Source organism: Trachurus trachurus (assembly GCF_905171665.1).
Source record: "Trachurus trachurus genome assembly, chromosome: 11".
NCBI lineage: Eukaryota > Metazoa > Chordata > Actinopteri > Carangiformes > Carangidae > Trachurus > Trachurus trachurus.
The window spans coordinates 11195770-11215157 of NC_139904.1; the positions used below are offsets into that span (position 1 = coordinate 11195770).

Genomic DNA, 19388 nt, shown 5'->3' on the forward strand with positions numbered 1-19388 from the left:
TTTTTTTTTTTTTAATATTCGGCCTTGCTTTGCGCTCATTCCACCGAAGGCCGAATGTTGCTTTTTTTGCAATATTCGGCCGAATATATTCGGTTACCGAATAATCGGTGCATCCCTACTTCAAACAGCTGGATTTGTCCAGTGATATTGTTTTAGCTGTTAGTTATAAAAAAACAACCTGTGGAATTTTTTTTTTCATTTGGTCCTGAACACCTGATGATTTTTTGAAGGAAGACAGAAGCAGATTTACTTTTTCTTCCAGTAGTGTTGTTTTATTGTGTTTTACAGTACAAAGGCTCGGACAGGTGCCTCACAGAATCATCATACAGCAGCTTAGAGTCATGCAAAAGGCCACAAACACAACACGCAGCCAGGTGCAACACACACACACGCACTCACACACACACACACACACACACACACATACAGAGTAAAAACAGTTACAGGTCATCATCACCTGTGTCCTTCATTCTCTCACACAGTGGTCGACATTATTGCGTTCAGTGGGTCGGACTGAAACAAATACAACAAACACACACACAAACAAACAGTGTACAGTGTCAAAATCAGGCAGACTGCATAAATACTTCTGGAATATACAGCAGACTGCTGTGGACTACGTTCTCTCTTTTCTATTTTTACACCCACAATGCTTAGTGTCCTAACTGTGTGTGTCAGTGTCTCACGCTGAAGGCCACGTGTGCCCGTGTCGTGCCACAAACAGAACACACATCGCCCTTAAAAACCGCACACATCACATAACAACAGCACGGCTGCAGCAGGAAGTGGAAACACGCAGGTCGGTCTCGTATTTACAGGTAAAGCCCAGAGAAAAGTCCACAGAGTTGGAGTTGGAGAGGGGGACAGAGTGGGACAAGTGCTTCAGGAGGACAGGTGGGCGCCGTCTCACAGGAAAGCGCTGGGGTTCGCCCGAGGGTCTTTCTGGTTCCTGTAGCGATACGTCAGCCACACCCCCAGAATCTGACGGATGGACACAGCAACAGTTAGAAGAGGATCTCAAATATACACAATTTCAACCCTGACTAAAATATAATTTGAGTTATATGTTTCTCTTATTTTATTCCTTAGTTAGTAACGACTGAAGGTTAGAATTTCACTGTAATTACTTGTATATTATATCAGAGCGATAGATATAACAGTGGCGACAGCTATATCTATCGCTCTGTATTATATGTGACAAATAAACCTGAATTTGAAAGGAGGAAATTAGCTGCAGAGACCAAACAGAATTTTTTTGTACCAGGCTCTCAAGATGATTATTTCTACTTCTAGTGATTCTACTTAGGCTACTACAACAACAACAACAACTACTGCTACTGTTATGACTGCCACTTATTCTGCTACTGCTACTACTAATGCCATCACTGTTACTGCTAGTAGCCTACTGCCACTACTGCACTTTTGAACTGCCAACCCTCTGGTTACCTCCTGCTCTCAGGTTCTAGCCTACCTCCTGTTGCCACTGTTGTATTTCTATGACTGTGTAAAGCACTTTGCCTCGTTAAAGCAGAAGTAAGCGATCCGGTCGTTTTGGCTAATGCTGCGTTCCCGGCAGGCTTTTGAAACCGTAAATTACAGCTTCAAGTCACGACTTACGACTTTGTAGCGTTCCAGGCAACCCACTCATGTTTTTCCGACCTGTTCTACCTGTGAAAGTCACTAAAACGGCCACTCATAACTTCCGACCCGTGAACTCATACCAGATCGAACTGGTACGACTTCACAGGTCGGAAAACCACTGCTACTACTTATGACTGTTGCTATCTATTTCTACTGCTAAGTTGAAGTACCAATGGGAAAAGCAGCAGTAGGCTACTGCTTCTATTCCCATTGGTATATTAATGCCACTAATCCTGCTACTGCTGATGCTACTGCGTCTAGTGGTACTTCCACCACTGTTAATGCTACAGCTACTTTTACTACTGCTCCTACTCTGCTGTTTGTACCAATTCTATTATCTTTGCAATGACAGGTGGTCTGTTACTCATACTACTCATGACAATAGCTACTACTAATGCTTATACGTTATGATCCCATTGATGAACCCTCAGCAGTGTTGCAGTTGTGACTCACCTCAGTGAAGCTGAAAAAGAGTCCGATCCCTCCGACAAAGCGCAAAACTTTTCCGGCATGTTCCTGGATCTTATTTGCACAAGGCTGACAGGAGTGGTTGGGGAAACACACCTGCAGGGAAGACAAGAGGCACAATACATTGTTAAAAATGCAACAAGGAGCAGGGGAACTTGTCACGATCCCGGACGGATTCTGACTCACGGCGTCACAGGTGCCATTGTAGTCCACCTGTCTGAAGCCACAGCAGTTGATGCTCTTCTCCACGTCCCCCTGAGTGCTCGGAGAGTTATTCCAGCCAACCTCCAGCAGATGATCCTGCAGCACATCATGCATTAACATTTGACAGCATTCTCACACTGGTCCATACAGCCGAGAGCAAAGAATATCCACCACAGATGTAAACACCTGGCAATAATTCTAGTTATGTATGAATTTACTATGAAATATTATAAAAAGGAATTCATTAAAAGCATTTTTCTCTTTGTGGTTAAAATAAAGGGTAAAAAATCAATGAAATTCATGTAATTTAAGTCATATTCTAGTTATCAAGTTTTTTATAGGGATCAAATCATATCAAACCACTCAATGACCTTTGAGCCACAGAGTTTATGTGACATGCAAGGCATGCAAGTTGTTGTTTATTTATTGATATATTGATCTCCTTTGACCCAGAATTCATTACAGCACTTCTGTGACACAACACCATAAAACATTAACGAGGAACTATGTAAGTCTGGTCGCTTTTCCGCTGTTTTGCTAACCTTCCTCTCGGCCATGTGCATTTGTTTACAATGAAGCCAGCGAGGAATCAATCAATGGAGCGGTAGATAACGTTATGTATCATTTACGATGTTACGACATGTATATTAGTGTTGTTTAGTCTGTCATAAACAAGAGATTACGGTATACGGGGCGCGTTTGTGTCGCGGTATAGACGAGAGCTGGGACACCAGGGATCTTGCAAAGTTATTGCGTCTCTTGGCTGAAAAACAACTTTGACACGCAGGTGGAAGGTTTAATTAAGATGAATGTAGCATAGTTAAGGTAAATCCTGACCTGCAAGTTCCTCTTTAAGGCGGCTGACATGAATATTATTTGCATGTGATGTCTGAGGACAAATTTGACTTTTAACTTCATCACTCAACACATGTTGATACATGAGGAGGATAAACAATTCAGAGGCCACGTGATGTGAGGTGAAAGGTGTAAACACACCTGTACAGAGGGTGGAGGCACAGTTACATTTCTTCCCGTCGCTGTAGTGATCAACACATTGTAAACAACAACAAGATGGCCGTCACTGTTAAACTGGATGTGCAGTTCTTACCTGCTGCTCTTTGTTGATGGCCAGACAGGCGCTGGACACGGAGAACTGCACGATGAAAACCATGAACAGGATGATCATGTACTGAGCTTCGCTGTCAAGGAACGACAACAGATACACACAGTCCTGCTGCCTGCGCCCGGTCTGAGCTGATTGCAGAGTGAAACACGATGCTGCTCATGCATACATGAATGGAAAATGGATTTTCCAAAACACTGTGTCTTGTGTGTTGTGTAGTTAGATACAGGTCAGGATGTCCAGGTCTGTTCGCTTCGTGACCCAGATGAATATAATCTAGGTCATCGTGATCGGCCCTCAAGATGTTAGTGAATAAGGTCAGAGATCGCAGCGGGTTGCAGGTATGGTATTAAAGAAATGTAACATTATGTCAGCCTACATTTACTGTGATCAATAAACACAATACAAATCATCCAATTTGAGATAATAAGATGTTGTGAAGTGGATATAAAATGTTTTTCATGTATTTTTTTTTACTTGATTGCACTGAAAACATACAGAAAACTGAGGTCAAAACTGAGGTGTGAATGAGTTTTGCATACTATTTTAATTATTACTAGATTAATAGTAATTCATTGAAATCAGTGTATGGCTCACAAACCTCATTACAGTAACAGCATGTAATTTTACTGTTTGTATCCTTATATTCATATATATTTAATTTTTCACAGGATAAATCAGCAACCAAAATCTGATCCACAGCTAAAATGGACCTGCCTCTGCAGGGGTGATTTGTTAATCCTGGATGTAATAATCCTGGATTACTGTGGAGTTAAAAAAAAAAAAAACACAAGCAAGTGAAGATGAGGAGCCACGATCAGGACTCTCCCAACTATTATGAAGCTACAGGACTAAGGAAGCAGTTTAATCTCAGGTCTCTGGGTTCGTGGATTTGGTTAGCCCAGTTTAGCATAAAGACTGGAAACCAGATTTTACTTTTTTTTTTCTTTTTACAAAGTTTAAATGTATACCTACCAGCACCTTTAAAGCTCACTCAATAATTCACAATTACTACATCTGTATCTATAAACGACTAAACTGTCTGATGGGTTAAACAGTCAACCTCCACTAGGAAAATTAAAGCCTGATAAATAATGTGGTCAAGTGGTTTTATTGACTCTTTTCTCCGGCTCAGTCTCTAATAATAAAAGCACTTTAATGCCACACATTACATCACACTGCTCTTTATTTAACTGTTGCCATGGATCAGTGCTCCATTGATAATGGCTTTTTATATTCCTCCACATGCACGTGGTTCAACTCAGAGTGAACTTCTGAACTGACTCAGATCAGCTGTTCTGGGAAAGAAAACTCATCTCAGAGTATTTTTTTTAATTCTAAGGTTATTTTTTATTCCTTCCTGACTCATGGTTATATTCATAAAAAATAATTTAATACAGGTATACATACTTTAGAAAGCTAAAATCAAAATTTTAGGGAATTTTAAGAATATTTTTTGCTGCTGTTTCATTCATGTATTTGTTTCCTTTAAATGCTGATGCATTTCAACCACCTGTCACTTTTTTGGGTGGGGGAAATAAGAAGTAACGTTGAAGGATACGAAGAAGAGCAGGACCTGGTGATGCTTCATGGCCCCGATGAGGCCGGCCAGGGCCACAAAGAAGAGAAAGACCCCGACGCCGATCACACCTCCTACCACCTGGAAGCTGGAGACCAGACCGAACCATTTCCCCCACGCTGCGATGCCAATCATCAGCAGACTGACCATCTGCAGGAGGACAAGACACACAAACACACTGAGAGAACTACAGAGCATTTGTAATAGATGTTGTGCAGTAGTGTTGTGCACATTTACCACATGAAACCTCAGCTAAAAACACCTTATCACCTTATTTGTGACTCTAATCTCCTGTTACAGTATGAACTCTGAGCTTCACACAGTGACGTCTTGTGACAGCTGTGTGGACATTGACCAGCCGTGTGTGAGACAGTCAGGAGCAGGTGAGTGTGTGTTCACCTGCTGCAGCTGAACAACACCAGACATATAATACAGCACGGTGTGTAAAAGTGTCTAAACCAGTTCCCCTGAACTCAGTGACATCACAAAGCAGTAGTCACACTGGAAACTGACTCATATTCTTCTTCTTACTCAGATGCTCTTTGTTTTACTTTACACTGTCTTCGGTTTTAACTCTTTTATCCCGTCTTTTTCCTATCTTATTGTATCTCATTTTATTTCTTCTTATACCCCCCTTTTATTCATTTTTAACTGCATCCTGCACTCTAATTTGAGTCCTCCTGGTCTCAATCTGTTGTTGGGTTCTTGTATTGCCTGTGTTGCTTTATCGTGGCGGTCCATCTCTTATGGTTTTATGGCATTTGTGACTTGTCTCTTCTATATTGTTTTGTGAAGCACTTTGTAAACTTGTGTTTTTAAAGGTGCTATATAAATAAAGTTATTATGATTATACATTAAAAATATCTCCTCTTGTATGCATGTGTACCATGGATGTGATGACATCATTATGACATCATCAGACAACAGATCAACAGAAAACATTATGTAGCTATGCAGCACATCAGGCTCAGTGGTTGGTGCTCCTTTAACCTGACTGGAGGGTCTGTGGTGCCCAGGGCCCCTGTGAGGCCCCGGGGAGGAGGGCCCTGCCGAGGCCACACACACACACCTGTATTCAGCGGTGATAAGCGCTATCTGAGGCGGACACGTACGTCCTCCGCCGTGGCGCTATAGAAGGACGCAGCATTAATAAAAAAACACACACAGCCTCATACTGCCTCTGGCTATTTTTTTGTTTTGTTTCAGGCCTGACTGGCTACAACAACCCGCATCTCCACCCTTCCCTCCTCCCCACAGACATCCCTGACGACCGCAGCGCACCGCAGCGCAGCGCCGCTGTAACAGCTGTCCATATGGTGAGAGGTGATACTCACCACATAGAGGATGTTGAGCGCGCATAGCGAGTGTTTGGAGCAGGTGAATCCGGCGCAGCCCATCCTGCTCAGAGGAGAAGTCACTCAGCCCAAAGAGACGGTGAAAGGTGTCGGCTCCACACAGACACGACCCCCCCGGTACAAGAGACGGTCGCTAAGCAGCTGTAACAGCAGCAGCAGCAGCGGCAGCAGCAGCAGCGGTAGGCAGGTCTAACCTGGACTGAGCCCAGCGTCATGCGTCAAACACACGCACGCAAGCGGTGCGGCGGAAGTTGGATGACTGTCAAAATTAAAGCACGCAGTTTGTCACCTCCGCAGTGCAGTCTATTTGGGGGGAGGGAATGGGGGAGTTAGGCTACTATAATGCAGGCTAAGACTTAGATGACCCAAATATTACAATTTCGGTTAATGGTAAATGGACTTGCACTTATATAGCGCTTTTCTAGTCGCTTGGACCACTCAAAGCACTTTACACTGTTTTTTTTTTGTCGCATTCACCCTTTTATAAACACATTACAGCACTGTTTGCAGACAGGATTTGGGAAGCAACATTCACACAGGGCAAGTGTGGGTTCAATATCTTGCCCAAGGACACTCGGACATGCAGACTGGAGGAGCTGGGAATTGAACCACTCGTGAACGACCCGCTGTACCTCTTGAGCCACAGCTGCAACATTTAAGCAAGCAAAGATAATGACTGAATAAATGACTGAAGTTCAAAATCACACAAACAAACATTTTACTCGCCTTCACCCCAGTATTATACATTTATCTGCAACATAGCATACTAAATAAACCAATACAACATAGATAAACAAACAATTGTTTTTTTGTTTGTTTATCTATGTTGTATTGGTTTATTTAGTATCCATACACACACACTGAGCTAAAATCAGATACTCTGCTCAACTGATGTTATATTTGACATGGTGCTGGAATGTAGCCTATTGTAGATGTATGTAGATGTATAGGCTAGTGTAATGTGTGTGAGGAGTCTGGCTGAATATAGGCCATATATATATATCTTATGACAACATTAATATTCTTATCAAAACAACAGTCTTGAGATTGCTATTATTGGCTTAATAAAAAAGAAAGTATTTTATGAATATGTCATAAAATAAAAAGGACAAATTCAAAATGTTGTTTTAACAAAGGGTACGTCCCTTTGTTTTTTTTCCTGATACCAAAATTAGTTCCAATTATCATCTGTGCTGCTAGAGCTGTTGAATCTGTGATCATCTATAGGCTAATGAACAGGTAATGGTCCATTATTATTAGGGTTCATGCTTTTATTTTGAAAATAACGCCCGGTGTTGGAGTGGGTGTTTAACTTTAACTTGCCTCCTGCACGGTGTTCTATGTAGGACCGAGGAGAGGGGAGATAAAGGGACGGGGCTCCGGGGGACCGGGCCTGCTGATTGGCTGCTGAAGCCTCCTGTTGTTCCAGGGAGAATCCGGATCAGTCAGACCCGGTCCACCTGACCCGGACCGGACCGGACCAGTCCAGTCCAGTTCAGAGGAAGATGCTGTTTGTCTGCTGCTGATGTCTCATGTTGCACTTCATTCATTATTCATCATCAGACCTGAGGAGAGAGCGCAGTCCTCTCTGGGTCACACACACACACACACACACACACACACACACACACACACACACACACACACACACACACACACACACACACACACACACACACACACACACACACACACACACACACACACACACACACACCTGTCCATCAGCAGCCTTTACCTACTTAGCAGCAATCAGACCACTGTTACCATGGTAACAAGGGCTACACATTGCAGCTTTTTTTTTTTTAACAAATCATTTTTTTCATTTTTCACTCTTCAAATAAAACAACATTATAACTCACAAAGAAACATTAGATAATTAGTGAATAGATTTTTTTTTTTTGCAGTGGGTGGATTATATGGAAGCCCATTTCTGCCAATGTTTATAGGCTACTTACTGCTGGTGCTTTCATCCTCCTCCAAATGCAAGACTGCATCACAAAGTTGAAAATTTCTGTTCAGGAAGGAACTGAGAAGATATGATTTTTTTTTTCCGTCAACATGGAAATCAAACGCACAACTTTGACATTATGAGTCACACATTGTTCAGACAGAGCAAAACAGACACATGACCATCTCTCTCACTCTCTCTCTCTCTGAACACTGACATAGGAGCTGTCAACCTGTCTGTGTGCATTTGTCTGAGTGGGAGTGAGGATTGGTAGATTTGAGGTTCAAATCCCAGTCAGGGCTAGTATGCTGCAAGAAGAAGAAGAAAAACTTCTATCAAAACCAGGCCACCCAGTCCACAGAGAGAAATCTTTACATGGGTTAACACTAGTAAATGGCCAAGAACAACCAGTGTGATATTTTATTATTATTAAATGCAATTGTTTATTATCTACTCCTCTTTTTCTCCAGTTTTAGTTTTGAATGATCTGTGTTTTTATTTTTATTTTGTAATTGTTGAGCAGTAAAGTGCAAACATAAAATAAACAACAGTGAACGCATTATCTATGACAGAGTTTATAAAACACACATACATATAAAACCAGTTTATTCATAAAAAGATGAGAGCATCGCTGAGTCAAATACACAAAAAAGTGTTGTTTTTTTGTTTTTGTTAAACTCTAAAACACATGTTACATCTGTGTTACATCTAGGCTACTGCAGAGGTCACACTGCCATTGCTGGACAGTGTCACAGATGGAGTGGGCGCTGAAGACTTTCTGGTTCCTCTGACGGTGCTCGGCTGCTTCGGGACAGGAGGGAGTGGGTCTGAGGACGACGTCGAGGGCGGAGGAGGAGGAGGAGGAGGAGCTCCACCTCGGCTCAGACAGGAGCTACTCTACAGGGTCACAAGCTGCTGCACAGTCAGGACTCAGGAGGAAGACGACAGGAAGCGCTCCCTCAGCCCTCTTCTCCCTCTGACTCGGACTCTGTGGACAGGAAGAGGAAGGAGGACAGGTGAGCTGACGGCTCCACCTGCTGGTCGCTACGGCTACTGACGTCAAAATACAGTAAGAGCCTGTGGAGTTGGGAAGCTGATGCTGATCTATGCACAGATGATTAAAGGGATAGTTCAACATTTTGGCAAATTGGCCCATTGCCATAATCCCTATAGTTTTAGGAGTGGGTTCGTTACCTTTAATTGTGGGTGCAAGCTATTTTTGGAACGGTGGAGCAGAGCTGTGAGCTTAAAGGTAACAAACCTACTCCTAAAACTATAGGGATTATGGCAATGGGCCAATTTGCCAAAATGTTGAACTATCCCTTTAAAGAGGAACTATGCAGGATTTCCACCTTAGTTAAGATGCATTTTTACCTTTATTAAACAGATTTGGAGTAATTGTGATGGTTAAATAAATTACTTTTAACTTGTTATGAGGGAGAATGGAGGCTCTCTGCCTTCCTCGTAGCATCTCTTTGCTGAAAACCAACTTTGCAAGATCAGAGCCTCCAACACACCTTGTAACCCGTAAAGTCTTGTTCATGACAGATAAGACTACACAAATATACTACACAAATATACACATCGTAACATTGCATATGATATATAACATTATCCACCGCTCCATTGATTGCTTTCTCGCCAGCTTCGTTGAAAACAAATGCACATGGCCAGGAGGAGGGTTAGCAAAACAACGGAAAAGCGACCAGATTTGCGTAGTTCCCCTTTAAGTAAGACCTGGCAGTGACATCGCCGAGTAATATCAACATATCTCACATATCTAACTGTGTGTGGAGAGCAAGAAATAAATGAAGTCGTGTGGTTCTTGCCTTCTTCGGCGTTCTGGAGCCACTCCACAAACTTCTTCATCTGTTCCAAGAAGACACTCTTCCCTTTAGCAGCATGGGCGTCTTTGTACCACTTCAAGATGGCCTCCTCACTCAGGACATCAGCTGAGATTAAAAGGGGAAACGGTCAGTGTGGAATAGATAAAACAACACCTATTCTGTATGAAAGGGTTAGGGTAGGAGGAGGAGAGATAAGTTAAATGCACTAAGGAGATTGATAAAGACAAGTAATAAGATTTTGGGTTCAACAGTGCACACGTACAGATCTGTTCAATAGGCAGATAATCAGGAAAGCTAATGCCATCCTTTCTAACAGCTCCCATCCTTTACACTCTGACTTTTTTCTCTCTGACCAGTTTTTAACAAAATAAAATATAACAGGTACAAGCTGTACAGCCGTTTCCCTTTTGAATTGAGGACAGGGTAGAAGGAGTTGCACCTGATGGATTGATATTATGTGGTTTCTCACAGGCAAACTGTTCTTGTTTTTGTCTCTTTTTGTTTTTGTGTGATGCTGATGATGTTGGAAATAATTGTTGATACGCACTCATTGCACTTTCTTTCCTTGTGTGGGCTACTTGAGTCGCTGCACACTGTATTATCCCTCCCTCTTAGACTTTTAATCGTATGTCTCGTATACTTTCTTATGTCTTATTTAGTTGCTGCAACACTAATTGCCCTACGGGGACACAAATAAAGCTGAACTGAAGAGTAGAGAGAGTGTGCGAGGTGCCCACCTTTGTAGAAAAGCATCACAATCTTGGAGAAGGACTTCATGAAGTGGATGTTGTCGTAGCAGTACTCCTGGATCTTCAACAGCAGCACCAGCTCGGACTGACCCTGAGTGCTGAACACCGCCAGCAGAGGAGCGTAGTACTGCAGGAAAACACACACACACAGCTGAATGTCAACACAGCTGCGATATCAAAGCTAAGAGTGAAAGTGCCACTAGAGACAGTTCAGAGAGGGCAATCATCTCCTGTATGTGTGTCACTGTGCTGTGTTGTGATCATGTGTGTGTGTGTGTGACCTACTTTGAGGTGTTTGAGTGCCTGCTCTGTGACCAGCTCCTCCTTCTTGTTCCACTCCACGGCGTTCATCAGGCACGTCCACAACAAGCCGATCACCGCCTGCTCCTGCAGCTCGTTCCTCTTCATCTCCTCCTTCACGTACACCACCATCTGAACACACACACACACACACACACACACACACACACACACACACACACACACACACACACACACACACACACACACACCGATTGGCTTGGTGTGCTATCTGCTGATGCTAATAGCACTGTGAGTACCTGCTTTCTTTACCTCTCTGATGGGACACTGCTGTGACAGGCGCTCCTGCAGCTCTCTCTGCAGCTCTTTGCGAGTGCCCAGGGTCTGTTGCACGTGCAGGAAGTCCGACAGCTCCTTGAGCCCGGCTTCATTGAAGTACTTCGAAAAATGCTCCACGTTCTGTTTACTGACTGGAAACAGCTCCTAAAAAGGGATCGACACAAATAAAAGCCAGTGCTTTAGAACAGCTCAGACTGCTACACAAACACACACACATATATCTGGGGCTGCGGGTCAGTAATTGGACTGAAAAGCAAAATCTGGCTCATAGGAGGAGACGTAACTTGTATTTAGAGTCGTTTCCTTCAGCAACCGGCCAGGTTACATGAAATATCATAACGGTATTGACCTTTAAACTTTTTGGATATAAAATGTCATCCCTTCATTTTGGTGTTTGAGTTAAAGTTTGTTGTAGATCAATGACTTGAAGTAACGGTGTTGTCTCTTAATCCAATAAAGAAACCTGGGTTCGTCTGACTGACTATATATCCTTCCTCACTGTGCCAACTCTCTTTAACAATGTAGCTGCCCTCTGGTGGCGGGAGGTAGCACCTCCACCACATCCCCCTTTCCTTAAGATAAAAACATACATTCATACTATAACAACTAACACAAAGCTGTTAATGCTGTGCTTCATAACAGCATAAAGTGTCCAGTTCTTTCTAAAAAAGGATACATACTGGCTTTACAGATTCAGCCTGAATGGAAGGTAAGGATGCCAGTCAGCTGGCACCTTGACCTTTGACCTTTGGCCACCAATATCTAAACAGTTCATCGTGGAGTTTGTGAAAGAATTGAAGAAGATCAGTCGAGGCGTTACTGAGATGTTATGTCAATGAGACTGAGCTTTCTGTGGGTTTAGCGTGAGGTTTAGGTTTAGATTAGGCCTAAACCTGAAAACAACATGCCTCCACCTCTGACTGTTGCCGGCATAGAGGTATATGAACAACTGGATGGCGGTCTGACATCAAGAATTTGTTGAAGAGGCTAATTGAAAGAGATCCCAGTGTAATGAGGAAGAAACTACCACACCGCGAACATGTCTCCACACAATCACCACTAATGATACAAAGCCTCTACAACAGTCCTACACTGATAGGACTTTTGAAAGTGAGTAATGCTAAACTCTGTTACAGCTCTGGATGAAGCCGTTATAGAGCCTCGGTTGTTCTCACCAGAAGTCTTTTATCCAGGTTTGCCTTCCTCAGAGCAGACGTTACTGAGTTGGCATCTTTCTCTGCGATCCATGCTTTGAACATCTTCACAGCAAACAGCGCAGAGATCCCTGCAAAAGGCCCAAACAGCCCAAACAAAAAAAAGTTAATAAACGCTTACAGAAAATGAATGTTGCATTTACCTAATTAAGTTATGTCAACCAGTCCCCCAAAAAACCTTGTTGTTGTTCTCTTATATACAAAATGTTAATGCTTGACTTCCGCCTTATACAAGAAAATGCCTGAGAAACATTTCCTGGGACCAGTCTCATATATTCTGGGACCGGCATTTTGGAAAAACATCAAGGAGAAGAAGGGCACTCCCATGGACCCCCCTCTGTGTGAGCATTACAATTTATTACAGACCAGTATTACACTGCATGTTCTGGTCGTGATGTTTGCAAGAACAATAATAATACAATTGTAATTGAAAAGAAACCTGACCTCCCCAGTGTTTTGATGACTTCTTAGGTCTTAGTCATACTATTGCGCCTGCACTTTGCTCACTTTCATAACAATAAAAATGAACCACAATAACCAGTTGTAAAGACGACCGGACTATTTTAGTTGAGAGCACAGCAGAGTGTTAGAGTCCTCTCATACCTTCTTTGACCACATTCTCACTGAAGAGGCTGTTGATGATTGGAGGCGGTAGGGCGTTGTTGGCCAGCAGGATGCCGGTCAGTATGGCCAACTTGGTCTGCTCCGACTCGCTGAAGGCCTTCAGGAAGAGCAGCAGCTACACAGAAACAGACACACAGCACACTGTACTGTAACAAAGATTTCTGATGACAGTCAAGATGGATGGATTACTGCAGTTCTAATAAAGTACTTGTTGAACAGACTGATCCAGACCTTTTTGATCTCGTCCTCAAAGGCCTTCTCCAGATATTTGTATCGTCTGATGAGCTTATTGAAAACCTGCAGTCACAAAAGCACAGTCACACAATGTTTATATAAAATGTTCGGTAACCCTTTAATTTACAGGCTGTGATACTTAGGTGATAATGTCGAGAAATAGCCAAGAAATAACGGTCAATTTCATAGGAGGCTAATGTCATATTTTTTAATTTAATTTTTTTAGGAAAGGACAGAATTTTTCTCCAATGATGCAATCAATTGTTATTTCTTGGCTATATTTCTCGACATTACTATGAAATTGACTGTTATTTCAAGGCTATTTCTAGACATTATGATGCAATTACTTGTTATTTCTTGGCTATTTCTTGACATTATCACATAATCATCAGTCTGTAAATTAAAGGGCTACCAAATGTTCACATAACCCCATCCTCCTTCTTCATTGGTGGGCACAGTGAGTGTGAGGTCACCTGAGCATATAGACGTAGAGCAGCATGGCTTTCCTCCGTGGTGAACACACAGTACCGTGTCAACTTGGCCTTGTCGCCCTCATCGATTCGAGTTCCTCCAGGAGCTGAGGAAGAGAACGGGAGGTTTAGAGTTGACTTGTCCCGACCAGTGTGGTGGTATAGACTCTGAGCTGGTAGAAGGTTTTTAGGTCTTCAAGTGTCCCGAATAAAGTGCCACCACGAGACCACTAAGGCTCCCCACCAGATTCCCAGGACGTTCTCATGGAAGAGGCTCCACAAACACCTCACCTGTTCCCCTACGCTTAACACTGAGCCTGGCCACCCTGATAAGGAAACTCAGCAGAAGTGAGGCTTCACCTTAACCCTAACCACGGTCTAGCAAGGACCTGTTCAATCTGTTTCTTGTGGCCACTTTTCACATTAACAGCAGAAGTAAAGACTTAAATGTGAAAAACACTGAAAAGGTGAAGGGAGCCATACATGGGTGGGTAGATAATCAATTAACTTCTCTGTGTTATTAACTCTCATCTAGCCTGGGAGCAAAACATTTAAGTGTAATTGGTTTAACAGAGAGTGAGCTGCAGAACACGCACAGACAGATTAAGATCAGTCTAAAGGTTACAAGGTTGCACAGGTGACAGTAAAGGTCTTTCCTTTAACCTGCAGGTCGGTGTGTGATTTCTACCCAACACTGGGAGGGAGGGTCTCCCCACAACCACAGGTCTGAGAGCTCCACGTGGTCTCTGGAATATTTTCATAAAAATCTGACTACGGTACATACAGGAAAATAAATCTGGATTCAAATGTGGAATAAATGTAATATCTTTCTTGACAAGTTTTAAATTTTATTTGTCACATTATTTAGAAAAAAAACTTTCGTTTTTAGACTATGTCCTACCCAGTGTTGCTAAAATGCATTACAATTCAAATATAGCAATACAACCAAGAAAAGTACACTTAAGTAGGTGGATTCAATATCCATCATTCTTTTGTGGTTACACCATTTTACATTTTCAAGGCATTCAGTCTTACTTTTGGTAAAAAAAAAAAAGAGAAAAAAGGTTCAAATGTCATTTCAAATGACATAAAACCAACATGAACACAAAATGCAGGATACATTTACACAAACCTGATGCTTAAAACATTTTTTAAAGATATTTCTGAACTTCTCATCTTGCCAGCCTTTATTTGTCACTGAGCCCTTCATACAGCTCAGTGAAGACAGTCAAAGATCAGAGTCAATGCACTTGTAATTTGTAGCTGATGGCTAATTCACAGACACAATTGTGCAATGACCACTTCAGTGACAGAGCTGAAGACTTGAGTTCTTTGGTGCTTAGCGAGGAGATCTCTTTGATTAGTGGGCATTACTGTGTTAATCTGACAAAGCCAGCACTGCAGTGAGCTCTCTGTCCTTGTCTATGTGAACAATGCGGCCGTGGACTGAGCCGTGAACAGCGTGTGACGTGTGTGTGTGGTTGAAAACACTGACGACTGTTGTCCCTTCCTGTCAGTGCAGAACCTGAACTCAATGTCTCCCTTTTAATTGACCAGTCCTTGAACCCAGGCTGATATAAGACTAAATGCTGTCAATGGCCTCTTAAAGGTTAGAATTAGGGTTAGAGGTTAACATGTCCAACCAAGGATGTTTACAGCCTGGCATAAAAACAAACAGTTGTAATCTCGGGGTGGTGGTAACATGATAACCTCAGCCAGTCTGGACTCACCGAGCATGCTCCCTGCAATGAGGATGTCGAACAGCGTGTCTGCATAGCGCCTGTAGTCCAGCCGCGATCCTGTGGTGTCCAGAAACTTGGCTACAGCGTCCAGGTCTCCACCTGCTTCATTGAGGCCCGCAACAATCGTGTCTCGGAAAACTGTCGGCTCAAACTTCTCCTTTTCATCTGTAGGACAGAGGGTCACGGGATCAGGTTTTAGATCAAGTATCAACACTGAGCAAGTGCAAGTAAACACAATGGAAACTCTACAGGGGTGAACTGTGGTTTGACAGTAAATATAAAGCATTTACACAGAACATGGGGACCATATTTTTTATTGTTGAAAGAAAACACACTGTTAATAATCTTTTGTAGTTGACCATTAGAAACCACACGAAGACAGCTGAACCTCTGAGCCCCCTGAGGATTAGACAGTAGTATATGTTTCCTTGTTATTTGTGATGCTGCAGGTCACAATTTTTAATAATTTTAATAAGTTGTTGGTTGGTTTGTCTGTTTTCATGTCTTTCCATTTCTCCATCCATCTGTCCCAGTCTCATTGATGGGACATTTTCAGATTTGGCACAATCATTTTTTAAATATACTGAGTTCAATTCAGTAATTTAGGGATTTAATTCAGTTTAATTCAATTCAGTACAATTCAATTCAAGTTTATTTGTCACCTATAATTATGAGTAATTATAGTGAAATTCTTATGTAGCCTACCTTTGCTCGTTGCATGAAAGTACAAAAACAAAATATTTAAAAGCAATAGAGGTGGCGGTAATAATAGAAATTTAAATCAAATACAGTAAACTAAGTGCAAGTTTTATAAGGAATAAAACAAGAGAAACAGAATTAATGGTGATCAGTAGTGTAATAAGTTATTATTGATGCTGCGTGGCAGAGATGTGGTGGTGATTGTGTGTTAATTAACAAATAGTTCATATTTTTTATAACTCTTTCACCTGAAACTTCTGGCCTAAGGATAAAACCACAAGGACACAGGAACTCTAGTTCTTTGTTGTGTTCAGCTGCTGCTCTGACGTAGTGCAGGCTGACTCCTTACCGTGTGTGTGTGTGTGTGTGTGTGTACTGTGTGTACAGTACTACACTGGCATCATGATCGGGGTATATTTAGACATTTATCTGCTGATTCTTTCCTGTAACCCAGAGCTGAAAGCGAGTGGAGAGCTAAGCTGCTCAACTTAATCCACTCAGCATTCAATCAGATATTTAAAGCAGAAGTAAGCGATCCGGTCGTTTTGGCTAACTTCTTGTCAGTGGATGGAGTTAGCAGTCCCCGCCCTCGTCCCTACGTCACCACATTCACGCGCATCCCTTGGCTGCACACACAGAGAGGACCGCCCCTTTATGCCGTTCTCTCTCCTCATTGGATAAAGGTTGTAGGATACAAGGAAAGTTTTCTCCTCGGCTCAGAGCAGAGCAGAGTGACTGACAGACCCGTGTTTCAGACCAAACACTCTATGTAAGTGATTGCTGTCGGAAGATATAACTATTTAAGACTTATATTAACACAAACATTCCGCTTACTTCTGCTTTAACCATTCAATTGTGATTTTGCCAATTTCAGACTTTGCTGTGTTTTAGAAAAAGTTTCTTTATGTCTGTTTTGAAGCATTTTAAATAACGTTGACCTTCACTTTCACCTCCTTCATTCACTGTCAAGATGAACTTGAAGTGGTTTAGTTGTCATTTCTGAAAGTCAGGGATCAAACAATGTCTCTGCAGAAAGAGTCCTGCTCTGGTCCTGGTCTCTGTGTTTGACTGGTCACATTAGCATTTAGCTGATAACACTGATAGCGTGTCAGTCAGAGCAACGTCTGGAATATTTTCCACCTACTCTCAGGACTGTGCAGGAAACATGGTGTGTTTTGCTGGATAAACGTGCACAGAAATGCACACACACACACAGCAGCGTAGACACAAACACACAAACACACAAACCTGCTACTCACCCCTTTTCCTGGTCTTGAACCTCTGACCTGTGAGCACTGGCTTCTGCTGCTTACCGGTATTCATACAAGTCCTGAAAGACACAAACAGGTCCTGACAGGTCAATAACACTGCTCATGAGTTGTGCATTGTGTACTAACTGGACTCATGTCACATGACGGTGGCGGTCGCTTGAAGCTTGAAGCTCGTTGCCAAACTGGACTGAGCTGTCTCTGCTTCAAACCAACACAAAGCAGCTGTCCTGACATGTGATGTTTTTATTTATAGGTCAAAGGTCATGCAGTCACTTTGGTGCAGGTATTGTATTGTTGTACTGTATTAATCTTTCAAATGTGAATAAAAGGATCAAAATAAGTAGATTATTCATCGGTGAAAATGTCAAATTTCAGAAACTGACACTTTCCAAGATTTCCAGTGAATCCTTTGTTTTTGATGATGAGGATTTCAAATTCTCATTATTTGACATAAACATAATGATTGATTGACACTACTGAGGTTTTTGACCTGTCACTTGTGTCCTGATTAAATATTTACAGGTTTCACCTCTTTTTTTTTTCCACAAAAAAACTACAACACTGTTAATTGATGAATTGGGAAAACGGTGGGCGAATTTGCTAAAATTGACACGTCTTCACCAGAAATATCATCCATTTTGTAAATTGTGCAATGACAATAAAGATAGTTTAGTTTTTGAGTCGCTGACATGTTTCATCAGGGAAGAGTTGTGCCATGTTTAGTATTGTATTATGCAGAAACCAGCTGTGCTACTGGCTCAGTCTCTAGATTTAAGTTATGCAAAGAGTGAACATGCCATAGCTATGCTGTTGACACTGTTACGCTGTTGTTGGCCTGAGAGGAAAACAGGAAATAAGAAGGATAGGAACAAACTTTGATTTGAGATGCAGAGATTTGCAGAATTCACATTAACATGCAAACTCAAAACGCAGCTGAGGGAATTAGCAAACGGCAGACATAGCCTACTGTATAACAACAGATTAATTCAGCAGCGGTAAACGCAGCAGGAGTTATGTCTGTCAGAACAGGTCTAATCCAGCTCAGTCCTGTCGGGACAAAAACCTTCTCACAATAGGTGGAAAAACAAAAACAAGAGTTTGTGTAACCCATCCTGAAGTCTCACCTCCCACAGCTTCTACATTACTGATCGAACTACCTTGACCTGTTGCACTCTTTAAACCACTGATATCAATATATTTAAGATGAATCACAAATAGCAATGATGGAACTATATCTCAAGTTGTATAAAACTCAAGAGAGAGCCGCTCTAATAAAGTACCTGTATTTATCTTTTCCAATATCCCGTGTTGAAAACCCTCCGTCGATCTCAGCAGCTCTTCCTCTGAGGATAGTGGTTGAAAAGTTGGAAAGTGCTTAGCAGCGGTGAGGTCCTAGCGCTGCCTGTGAGTGTGTTGGGCTGAGTTGACTGTCTGAGTGTCTGTCTGCCTGTTAACCTTGTGCTCTGCTCTATATATAGTGGGCTCATCCCTGCAGAGTAAACCTTGCCTCTGACTGATGGGCACACAGACACGTGTCATATTACTCAGAGCGAGTCCGACTCATTCTCTCCCACCCCGGTCACCTCAGTCGCTCACTGACACTGACACATTATATAG

The 19388-nt window shown here is 42.2% G+C and overlaps 2 protein-coding genes across 2 annotated transcripts; both read right to left on the reverse strand.

Moving 5' to 3' along the window:
* Window positions 1-767: 767 nt before the first annotated feature.
* tspan13b (tetraspanin 13b) lies at window positions 768-6412 on the reverse strand (the record flags this gene model as incomplete). The annotated part of the gene is made up of 6 exons (XM_083981462.1): window positions 768-981; window positions 2095-2205; window positions 2296-2409; window positions 3422-3502; window positions 4998-5165; window positions 6350-6412. 6 exons carry the CDS (start codon window positions 6410-6412, stop codon window positions 907-909), a joined length of 612 nt encoding a protein of 203 aa, XP_083837588.1. The 3' UTR covers window positions 768-906.
* A 2868-nt stretch (window positions 6413-9280) lies between these two features.
* On the reverse strand, window positions 9281-19205 carry bzw2 (basic leucine zipper and W2 domains 2; the record flags this gene model as incomplete). The annotated part of the gene is made up of 12 exons (XM_083981488.1): window positions 19052-19205; window positions 17760-17830; window positions 15790-15966; window positions 14063-14166; window positions 13587-13652; window positions 13335-13470; window positions 12693-12802; window positions 11491-11661; window positions 11203-11349; window positions 10906-11044; window positions 10151-10273; window positions 9281-9309 (listed from the first exon to the last, which is right to left on the reverse strand). The coding sequence occupies exons 2-12, from the start codon at window positions 17821-17823 to the stop codon at window positions 9281-9283; spliced, it is 1266 nt and encodes a 421-aa protein (XP_083837614.1). The 5' UTR covers window positions 17824-17830; window positions 19052-19205.
* Between the last annotated feature and the right edge of the window lie 183 nt (window positions 19206-19388).